The sequence below is a fragment of the Schistocerca cancellata genome, chromosome 1 (genome assembly GCF_023864275.1).
Source record: "Schistocerca cancellata isolate TAMUIC-IGC-003103 chromosome 1, iqSchCanc2.1, whole genome shotgun sequence".
Classification (NCBI taxonomy): Eukaryota; Metazoa; Arthropoda; class Insecta; order Orthoptera; family Acrididae; genus Schistocerca; species Schistocerca cancellata.
Window position 1 is genome coordinate 82,597,394 of NC_064626.1, and position 12,369 is coordinate 82,609,762.

At 37.6% G+C, this 12,369-nt stretch overlaps 1 protein-coding gene across 1 annotated transcript in view; it reads right to left on the bottom strand.

The window, feature by feature from the left end:
• Positions 1–619: 619 nt before the first annotated feature.
• Positions 620–12,369, bottom strand: part of LOC126177630 (KAT8 regulatory NSL complex subunit 1) — a 263,481-nt gene continuing 251,731 nt past the window's right edge. The window contains exon 14 of the mRNA XM_049924508.1: positions 620–2,045. Within this exon, the coding sequence (XP_049780465.1) occupies positions 1,902–2,045 (144 nt within the window). The 3' untranslated portion in view covers positions 620–1,901. The remainder of the gene's footprint in view (positions 2,046–12,369) is intronic.

The window sequence follows — 12,369 nt, forward strand, 5'->3', positions numbered from 1 at the left end:
ATTCTTCACCCCACAATGAACACTGCAACAAAATTTTACAGGGCAAAATGATGTTTCTTGTTGTATTATAATTGAGATTACAAGTAACTTCTGTTAAATGAGTAATACTGTAATTTGAAATGACAGTTTCAATGCTATACTAATTTAAGCTTTAAGACAAAGAAGGTACAATGATGTAAAAAAAGAAACTTTAAGGGCATACAGAGTTACACTCCAATATACATAAAATTAATTTCACTTTTGAAGGAGAACGACAAATTGTCAAATAAGCATGCACTTCAAAACTTCTTTCTTTATCAAATTAACCACAAAATTTTGATTTCGTTAACAATCTTATATCAACAGAAGAATATCTGGTACACCACAGTGCAGATTTATAACCACTGCAACTCTCATCAAGGACAATATCTGTATTCAAGGACTAGATATTTGCCAAAGGTATCTGACTGAGGTACTTTTAAATGAATTGGTACTTATAAAAAAAATTATGAAAAAGTGATCTTTTAAGGACAGTCAGTATCAACTACCAGGATCATACACTTTACTTTGTAGGGAACAAAGAGGCCTTCCAGGAGCACAGGGACTTTAATTATTGGGGGGTTCATTTTACTGCAGTAAGAAAAATTCAAGAACATAGAATAATAGTATATTTAAAGATCTAGACTGCTGCCTTTCTGTAAGCGTATTAGTGCTAGAGCATACATACAAAATAACAATGATACACTCTATCAGATATGAAAAATCTGTAATTAATTTGGCATTAATTTTCTTAGTTTGTGATGAAACACACACTTTTTTGAGTTATAAGTATCCCTTTCTAATTAATTTCCAACCTATGTAATCAGTCTCGCAAGTTTTATCTTATGCCCTGCAAAATCTACGTCAGTAACTATTCATACATGAGGGGAAGGGGGGGGTAGGAGGGGAGGGGGACCTGCTCACACTACCATGGAATGGTCAGCTTGCAGTATACATATCAAGCATGCGAGATATATAGAATACGCTCTTATAAAGAGTACATACATCAATTTCTAGATATAAAGGTGGTCTGCTGCATCAACAATCACATATGTGAGCACTGGATTTGCTATATGAAGTAACTTTTCAGAACTGTCACATTATGTAAACTAATACTCCTTTTCAGAACTGAAGCTAAAGATCACTTTCTCCAAAGAAGTGTAATTATTTGGTGGATCTTTAACATATTTAGCAACTTAAAAATGTGTGTTAATTTGTTCCTCCCTATTTCTATGAATGGGATTATGCAATTCTTTTAAAGGTAAATGAATGTTTAAGACAGATGAATATACTGTAACTATGGATTTGATTGACAAACATAACTTCTTAGAAAAGGGTGACAGTTTCTTTTCTTAATGACCACTGACAATACAAATGAACATCGAAAATTTTTGAATTATCTATTAGCATTGAGCATACTCAGAGTAATGACTAAGTCTATATGATCATTAATTTTCTCTTTCATATTTTTGCACATCAAATTTAATAATTACACAAATAACTAATGTATAACAAGAAGCTGCAATTTGATGCTCACATTTTTTATCTTTGATGCCAATGGAGCAGGCCATTTAAGCAAGGAATTTACATCACACATAGTGCACTTAAAGAGTTTTACAACATTTTTCTCTATTAATATTTCTCCTGAATCATCACACTCCATTATCTGACAGTTGTTTGAGGTAATCTAAGATGGAGGCTACAGCACTGCTCCAGCTTTATGAAGCTATTACTCTGCTGGAAAATGCAGATAAACAGCTGTGTAAGCTATTTAGCAATTATCCGAAGACTTTTCTAACAAAATCTCCAACAATCAGCCTACACATCAGCATAAATGCTGAAAAACAATTACACCAATTTTTGCAGCCAAGTTATATTAATAATTATCTCTTCACAGAAGATTTAACCCTGTCACGTTCAAATTCTCTCTCTTCTTCAACTGTCCATTCTGGATCATTTGGATCTTCACCTTCCCCAATTGCAGACTCTGTTGAATCTGTACTAGGAGATACTGGTCTGCTTTCACCCTGTAAATAAAGATAGCACCTGCATTACAAATATATCCAAGAAATAAGTTATATCTAAAAAGAAAGATGATGAGACTTACAAAACAAAAGCGCTGGCAGGTCGATAGACACACAAACATACACACAAAATTCTAGCTTTCGCAACCAACGGTTGCCTTGTCAGGAAAGAGGGAAGGAGAGGGAAAGACGAAAGGATTTGGGTTTTAAGGGAGAGGGTAAGGAGTCATTCCAATCCCGGGAGCGGAAAGACTTACCTTGTGCCTGTATATGTGTGTGTGTGTGTGTGTGTGTGTGTGTGTGTGTGTGTATACCTGTCCTTTTTTCCCCCTAAGATAAGTCTTTCCGCTCCCGGGATTGGAATGACTCCTTACCCTCTCCCTTAAAACCCAAATCCTTTCGTCTTTCCATCTCCTTCCCTCTTTCCTGATGAGGCAACCGTTGGTTGCGAAAGCTAGAATTTTGTGTGTATGTTTGTGTTTGTTTGTGTGCCTATCGACGTGCCAGCGCTTTTGTTTGGTAAGTCTCATCATCTTTCTTTTTAGATATATTTTTCCCACGTGGAATGTTTCCCTCTATTATATTCATATCAAGAAATAAGTTATATTTTTATACACAATGCTTCCTTAATATCTGTCTATGATTAATGTGTGCTGACTTCACTGTGCATGTCGGCCTAGAACGGCAGGAATGAATCACTATCATCATCATCTAAAACATTTCAATTAGCATACTGCTAAAACTAGCCGTTTCCTGGATGTACTGTGTATGAAATACTATGCTGTTCCTATGGTAGCTGCTCTAAACACAATTAGTTGTCCCAGTCTGATCTACAAACAGTAATTAGAGCGGATTCTCCACTGATGTCAATGAGAGCACTTGTGAAAGCAGCACTGACAAGCAGAATTCATCTGCAAAATTGTTGTCAGACAGCTAGGATGGTACGAGATATTGATCAAGATGACTGTTCAGCTGTTATTGAGCAAACATGATACCAATGATCAGGTTCTACTTGATCTAACTGATTTTCCTCAAAGTTGATAATTAGCTGTGCATGCATGAGTACAACAAAGTGTGCTCTTGAACAGAAGTGCTGTTTTATCTTTGGCAGGCTGCACAAGGTACACTTATGGACAGACTTCAGACCTAGAAGGTCACTGCCAATCTTTCCAACTGCCCAATAATCCTCAAATGACTGAGTCAAGACAAAAAGGAAAAATGCTTGAGGATAATGAACATGTAATTCAATATATGACGAGACATGAAAAAATAATAATCATTGTATTTATACAATATAATTTTTGTCAATTCTCTAAGAAGAAGTACCTCTTCGAATTGTTAAAACCAAACCAAAATTTGTTTTACAATACGGAGATGTGCCTCTCCACCACCCATCAACATCATTTGTCTGTGAAATTCTGCATTCATGTACAATCCATTTTGAAGGTTAATGAATCTAAGCACTACAGAAACACAAGTGCCTGAAGACACTTATGAGCAGTGTATTGACGAAAGCCACAAATCAGTTATTTGGCAAAAACCTAAGCATTTGTTTGAAACCATAAATATTGACATTTACTTAAGAGTTATAGTTTCGAAAATAGAAGTTGCTGTGTCTTCCCTAATTCATCATCAAAGTTTAAATAAAGCGATAGCAACAGAGCAGAATATGCTCTTATCAAAGATCTAAATGATTTGATCACTGTGGATTTTTATGCTGGAATATTACAGTACAGATGCAACTAGAATTATGTAGCATCTCTACAAGTTGCCTTGCCAAGTGTGAATACTCTTTGTTCTGTATTTTAGTTACACAACTGAAACTCCACGAAAAAAAGGAACTTCTAATTCATAGAATACGTCTCTCTCTCTCTCTCTCTCTCTCTCTCTCTCTCTCTCTCTGTGTGTGTCAATCTCACTCAAAACAAATTTCCATGATCATACACTACTTTAAGGCAAGCAAGAATATCATTCTCAGGGTAAAAAATCTGACTGAGATACTGTCGATCTCCTTCAACTGAAGCTTTGACTTGCTGCTTCACAACACAGAGATATGCATAAAAAGCAATAACAATGTGTTATGGTTACATGCACTTTAGTCGTCACACAGAAAATTGACACAGATGGTTATGTGATATTGATTCTTCAAGGACAAACTACGGTTTCAAGCCAATGTTTAGCTTTTTTAACAGCACAATACTTCAGTTATGGCTTTCGTAAATCTGCTGGCCACAATACTCTGTTATGAAGTAATGTTTCTTCAGCAATCTACACTTTTGTCATTAACCTTCAAAAAATAAATTGTACAAAAATACAACTATATAAATAAGTGACCTTGATGAGCGGTTAGACAGACGCATCTCCGGATTTTAAAACCATTTTAATTTGGTTTTAGCTGATGGAGCTGGACAATAAAATAAGTTGAAAACAACACATTCTTTAAAAAATATAATTTGTGACTTATTTTTTCTCAAAGCATGCCAAGTAAGGGTTTGAAACAACCTGTACAAAAGCTCAAAAGTTAACTTTTCGTTTACAACAGAATGTACTTTTAATAATAGGCAGTCAGGATTTGTTCATGTTTCACCTCCACCAGCAGAAATGATCTGAAGACACAGAGAAGACAGGAGCAGATAAGTTTACAAAATATTCACTAGTGTACCAAATTTATTGCCTAACAATGGCTCATTTGTGGTTCTGCTCACTTCAGTTGTTCCTTTAAATTCCACTACATAAAAGCAATTTCATACTCCACATAATAAAATTTTATTTCTTTTTGTTCCTGTCTACAATAACAATGCGCGCGCTTCCACACATGCACACCAATTTTGTATGGGACTGGACTGAAATTGTGTAATTAATACGAAGCACACATTGTGCTTTTCACTTAACATTTCCTAAATCTTCTTGGATAACTTGTTCAACAGTGGATCATAGTGTTTTCTTCTTTTTGTTGTACCTTCACCCCACATCTACATAGGGTTGGTATGGGTGCTGTTTGTCTGCAGTGTTATCCATGTGAAAGAGAGCAAACAACTGCTAAATATTTGGAAATTATGTAACTGAGTTGGGATTTGGGTACCAGTCCAATATTCACCAATTCAGATGTGGGAAGCTGCCCAAGATCAATTTCCAGGTTGGCCTTGGCAAAAGTCCCGCAGGAGGATTTGATCTGGAGCCAATAGTCCACCTGCCTCAATCTTGGAAACGTGCACAACTATCTGGGCGTGTTAATAAGTCATAGTTTCTATTTGTAAAGTACCACTTTTTTAAAGACCAGCTGACAGGTTTGCTAGGTCACATTGTGAAAGAGCTCTTTTGGCAAGACAAAAGTAGTTATCTTTCTCTTTGTCTTTTTCAGGTTATGCTCACATGTAAGCAACATACTTTCAGATGGCTGAGAATCTCAACAACAAAGATACAGGTTTCCAACTCAAAGCAGTCTGTAATATGACACTTCTACAGAAATCAGCCACAGGTATCCTTAAAAATGGCATTTTTCTAATACAATGAATAACACATAAAACCACATCTAATTATGATCCCAAACATAGTAAGATGAGGTAGCTGAACTGGTGTTAATGTATACACATTTACACATTTTCGTGGCTCTGTCTCCTGAAGGACATTCTGGATTTACTGCCAATCCTGGTGCCGCCACCACAAATCCAAGCAGACACACAGCTAATGACCATGAACAGTATAACATTTCACAGTGCCAACACTGGTAGTACCTACCCTCCGGCTGTGTTAAACGTATTAGGGTTTTCACAATGAGATCGAGCAGCAAATCCAGGACCACATACTACCCACAAAGTGAACAATATTTCAGCAACAAACACAACATGTAATCAGTCTTTAAGGGATTCTCCTGGTTTAAAAACACGACAGTCATGGGCACAGCCCACACAATTATTGTTGAGTGGAGAAAATATTTCATCTCGAAACCTATGAATTACTATAATGGCCAAAATATAAGGTACACTTTTTCATCAAAATTCAGCTGTGAGAAATTAAAGTTTTGTCTTACCTGCGCAATCCTACAAATGCTAATATACTTTAATATCACAGAATCTTCAACACTAGAGCTCTTTCCTTATTTCAAAATGGAGCAACAATATTGCTATTGTTGGGAAACAAATACCCTGAACTTTACGGTTGGGTACTTTCCTTTGCAGAAGATAAGACGAAAGGTTGAATACCTATACCGAGGGGTCCAAAAATATATATCCACTGTTTAAAAGTCCATAACTTGCAAACTAACTGACGGAGTTGTCTCATTTTTGGTGTAGATTAAAGTCCAACTTCAAGATATCACTGTAGGTGTTCAAAATGGTCACCATTAACATCCACACACAAATGAAGCTGCCAAACTGCACCACAAACTACTGACTGCAACATGTTCAGTTGGATATTTGCACATGAATGTACGATGGATTCTCGAAGTTCATCCAATGTGCATGGCTTTTGTCAATAAACGACGTCCTTTAGTGTTCCCCACAGGTAAAGGTCCAGAGGAGATAGGTCTGGGGAACTTGGTGGTAGATTTTCGCCGAGTTACGCCCTAACACGATTTTGGTAGTGGGCTGGGGCACCATCTTGTTGAAAGCAAACTCTTCAGTCTCCATACATGTCTCAGATGGCAAACTCTTCATCGTTATGCACCATGTTAGTAAACCACTCTCAGTACTCCATTCTACAATCTGGGTCGTCTTCATTCATCGCGTGTAGCAACTGTGGGATGTAGCACTTCCACTTTGCTGTCTTCAAAATTCGCCAAACACTTGAGCGACTCACTCCAGTTTCACAGGCACACTGTCTCACAGACTTCTGTGGTGAGCAAGTGAATTGTTGTAACACACAATTGGAGTTAGCTGGATTTGTTACTGTTACAGGTCGTCCACATCGTTATTTGTGTACATCTCTTACACAGCCTTCTGCTTCAAATTTGTCTCGAATGCGACGAATTGTTAAACGTGTCGGTGGCTCTGTTTGATACTCATTTCGCCATTGCTGTTGAACCTCATTAATGTTTTCGTACTTAAAATACCACTCCAAAACTGACTTCCTTTCATCGAATGTAAGCCTTGCACCAGCCATGTTTACTTGAGTAACTAGGTGCAACTAAAAACAAAACACTAACCATCTGGCGACTGCCATCTGAAAAAACAAAAATACGCAGTACAACGCTTGTGTGGCGATTGCCGGAACTAAAAACTATTACACTACCAAAGACGAGACAACTCCGTCAATTAGTTTGACAGTTATGGACTCTTAAACAGTGGATACATTTTTTTTGGACCCCTCTGTATATTGACAAATAATTCAATTAAAGGCCTTGGAAAATGAGAAGACCATAAACATACTCATGACAATTTAATAAGAGTATCTGTTAGTGTCACAGGTTTAGTTCTAGAAGGGGACTTTGTATACTCAAACTGACAGAAGATTTTACTGAGGAACTCGACAACTTACAGAGGTAAGTAATACAAATGCAGCAGCAGCACCTTAACCTCTACACCAGATACACAACCGTGACCAGATCATCTTTTGGCAGATTCCAACCAATACAACAGTGGTGTACAAAGGGCGAAACAAATGGAATCAGAAAACTAAGTTACTGTTATTTTAACAGTTACATAAGAGGAAAATTTCCCCACAGTGTTACTGATTTTCTGCCAAGAAATACCATAATTAGTTATGATCAGACTAGCTATTGCTTGTAATTGCAGACCTGGCGCACTGCCAAGTAAGAGCTATCTCAAACTTGGAATAAACGAGGAAGTTACCATATTCATGACAGCATCAGAATCAACAGCAAACTAATGTCAACAATACTTCAAGTATACATGTGAACATCACAAACCTAAGGTGGAAAGAAAGAAAATAAATATATCAGGATATCAAACACGAAGTTCAATATGTAAAGGAAAACAAAAATTTAACAGCTGTGGGTGATTGGAACACATTAGTGGGGGAAGGAATAGAAGGTATGAGTTATGGGAGAATATGGGCTCAGTAGAAGGAATGACGGGGGAGAAAGACTAAATTCTGCTACAAATGTCACTTAATAGCAAGGAATACATCACTCAAAAGGATGGAAGAGGTATATATGGAAAAGTCTAGATACATAGTAAGCTTCCAGTCGGATTATATGGTGTACCCAGGATCAAACACTCTGATCACAATTTTATAATGTCCAAAAATACACTGAAGTTTAAGAGAATAGTCTGGGAGAATCACTGTTGAAAGAAGTATTAAGAAATAATAATGTGTGTTTGAAGTTCTCCAAGACTGTAAGTACTGTTATGTAGAGGTAATAATGAACACCACAGTTAGTGGGTCACTTCAAGAGAAATGGACATCTCTAAAATGGCAATAACAGACTTAGATACAAGGAAGGTAACTGCAAACATACCTTATTTGACAGAACAAATACAACAATTGGAGAAATAATAAAAAAATCTACACATCAAGTTACAGCAGGAGAGAACACTTATAAAGGTTAAAGGAATGTGGAAGCTTTTGGAGTCAGTGGCTCCGCCTTCTGGCAGAATGGAAGGAGGGGAAGGAAGAGGAATGAAGGGGAAGGAAAAGGGAGGAAGGGAAGGACTGGCAAGGTTTAGGAAACTGAGGAGTTTAGAAAAGTCACCCAAAATCCTTGGTCTGGGGAAACTTACCAGAAGGGATGAGAAGCAAAGACTCATTTTTTTCTTAGTCTTTTCCTCTTATCCCATCCGATAAAACTCCTTCAATCTGGGGTTCTGGGCAACTTTTCCGAACTCTCCCCATTTCCTGAACTTCACCAGTACTTTTCTTTCATCCCTCTTCCTTCCACTTCAATCCTTCTGCCAGTGGGGACAGCCACTGGCTCCTTGCATTTTCTTTAACCTTTATATTTTTTCCTTCTGCCACCGCTTTGTGTGTAGATTTCTTATACATCCAATTGTAATTTCAAAATGTGACTATTTTTGTTGACATAATAGAACAATTGGTACAATCAATTGATGAACGAACCAAGTACAAAAATACCCAGTAAAAGTCAAGAATACAAAATTACAAGTCAATTAGGAATGAAATAAACAGGAAGTACAGGGAAGCTACGGCAAAAAGGTCGCAGGTGAAAAGTGAAGAATTCGAAAAAGAAACAGGTTATTTGAAGAACTGTTTAAGCATATACCGTATTTACTCGAATCTAAGCCGCACTTTTTTTCCGGTTTTCGTAATCCAAAAAACCGCCTGCGGCTTAGAATCGAGTGCAAAGCAAGCGGAAGTTTTGAAAAATGTTGGTACGTGCCACCACAACTAACTTCTGCCGTCGAATATATGTAGCGCTACGCAGGCATGCTTTGTAGGCACAAAGATAAATACTGGCGCCAAAACCTCTGCGTCATAAAAAAAAAGGGGGTGGAAGACGAGCTTTTTTTTTCTCCGCCGCGAGTTTCGACCACTGCATTTTCATACCTTATCCAACGAAGTAAATACAAATTCCGTATTTTTCATCTTCGAATGTAGCACAATTTCAGTGTACTACGAAAATCTGACTGGCAAGACTGTTTGGGATGTTTGTCAATATGGCCAACTCTACGTTCTGAATTTTTTTCTATCTGTGAGAAGAGATGGTTGCTAATAGGAACCTGATGAAATTTGAATCACATACAGTATTCTCTTCACCATAAGAATAATACGAATATAAACATTTTGCCATGTATTCTTTCGTGTTTGCTGCATTTAAATGCTGTCTGCCTAATAAACTATGAAACTAGAGAGAGACAACAGCAAAAGCGGAAGAATATACGTATCGTGTCATGTTTATATTCGTATTATTCTTATGCCTAATAGTGATACAGTCAGAAATGAAGCACAGCAAGTGACTAGATTTTTAAATCTAAGATGACTAATTTCTGTGCAGAATTTGATGTAATAAGGAAGCGGCTGCAAAGATTTTCAAACGGAGAATAATTTTCGCCTAACTCTCGTTCAGAACATGTTCTATCATACGCAGTCTATTATTTGATTCTTGTTGATCATTATCAAAGAAAGCAGCAGTGTAAGTAACAACAAATAGCAGTCTCTTGCCATTGTTTCGCTAATGTGACGATTCCTCTCTTTTTTTTTTTTAATTGCGGCGGTAGCGCGCACAAAAGCAAACCATGCCGCGAGCCGCGACAGGCCGTAAACACGCACTATCAGAATGCGACAAACAATGCATGACACAGTGCAGTAATGCATTTGCAGCTTAAGAGTGACGCAAACACCTATAACAAAGAAAACGGCACTTATCAGATCAAAGCAAAATAAGCAATCGATTCAAACCAGACGAAGCACGTGAAAAAGGAAGGGTACCCGTATAAATACGGATGGAGTGCCTGACGTATAGCAATGGCTACGTGGTAAAGCTTAACTGGTAAGCTTACGACTCGAACCAAACTACTGTAGCTGTATCGTCATTCATTCGACCTACATTGTGTCTCATATTACAATGGACCAACTTTGTTTCGATTTGGAGGTGCGGCCTAAAACTTTTCTCTCCCCTTGAATTTCGAGTCTCAAATTTCAGGTGCAGCTTAGATTCGGGAATTTTTTTTTTTCCTTTATTTCGAGTCTCATTTTTCAGGTGCGGCTTAGATTCGAGTGCGACTTAGATTCGAGTAAATATGGTAGTTAACTCTCAACAACCTTTGGTGAATTAAAAGCAATAGCATCAATATTAGACTGCAAAAGGACAGGTCAAAAGAATACAATGAAGGCTTCTGTGAAAGGAACGAACTGGCTGATGATGTGATTGAGGGAGAAACAAAAGTCTTTAGGGCCACTCTATGATAAGTGGTCTAACTTTTTCCAAAGTTCCCACATGATGATCGCTGATTTTGATGAAATTTTGTGCGAATGATCACACTTGGTCCCATTGAACAATGGTAAAATTTTACTTTTGCCAATTTAGTACTTGCAGAGTTATAGTCGTTTGTCTGACACCATAGTGCAGAAATCAACAGTGCACCCGTGAGTTTTCAGCAACTTTGAGACATAATATCTACGCTAATATTTTCTTGGAAGAAAATAAAGTAGGCCACCTTGCACAACATTTCGCTTTCTTTTAAGTGAAATCATAACAAGATTTCCTAGGCGATTTGCATATGGATAATTTGAAGCAAATAGACATTGTGAAAAATGTGAAATTTAGCTTTTTATATCTCTGAAGTACTATATATACTTGAATAATCTGTGCACTTAATCACCAAATTTAAGGACAAAAAATTGAGGTGCGCGGATTATTTGAAACAAGGTTGGTATTGCTCTGCCTCCAACAATGTATCCCACTACACTATTGCATTGTTGTGGCCTCATTACCACATTAGAAGTATTAACAGCATCTTCAAACTTGTTAATTACAGCTACAAGTTCTCGTTATCGCTCGTACACTGGTAAAGAAAAACTGAAAATTTTTGAAGAAGCCGAGAACATTGGAAATCAAGCAGTGGGAAGCAAGAATACGTGAGCAAGAGTTGTATTCATGACTGGCGGAAAAACAAAACACGGCCTCAAAAAACTAACAGTAATCGCCAGGCACTTTGAGGCCAAAAAGCAAAGCATCCAGACTTTGACATAAGATGAAAAGCGTCAATATGGCTGCGGACAATTACAAGGAAAAATTGTGCATTTTAATTATTATGTGATAAATCTGCGACACAGACCTATATATTATTACAAATTGGTGACAGGGATCAAATGCCAGTCTATTTTGAGATGCCACTTGACAAAACCATGAACAGGAAAAGAGAATCCAGCCTCACGATATGAACTGGTGGCAGTGAGAAGCAAAAGTGTATAGTGATGATGTGATTAACTGGCGATGGACGAAAGCTACTACCTTACGTGACATTTAAAAGGAAAACTATTCCGAAAATATCTGTGAAAGGCATATTGGTGGGAGTGAATCCAAAAGGGAGGGCGGACAATGATCTTTTAATTGACTGGGTGATGCATGTTTGGCAACATCATCCTGGTGTGTTACTGAATTTACGTAACATGTTTGTCCTAACAGCTTCTGCAGACGTACACCTAAGGAAGTGCAGGACAAATTACAGAAAGGAAAAACTGACTTGGCCATTATTCCTGGAGCCCTCCCATCAACCCTACAGCCACTACATGTGTGTATAAATCAGCCATTCAAAGCTGCACATAAACAGCGATATAAGCAATGGATGGCTGACGTAAACCTCAATTTCACACTGAGTGGAAAAATCAAACGGCTACATCTGTCCCAGATTTGTGAGTGGGTGAGAAGTGCATGGGATTCCATTCCACATCCAGTGGAGGAAAAATC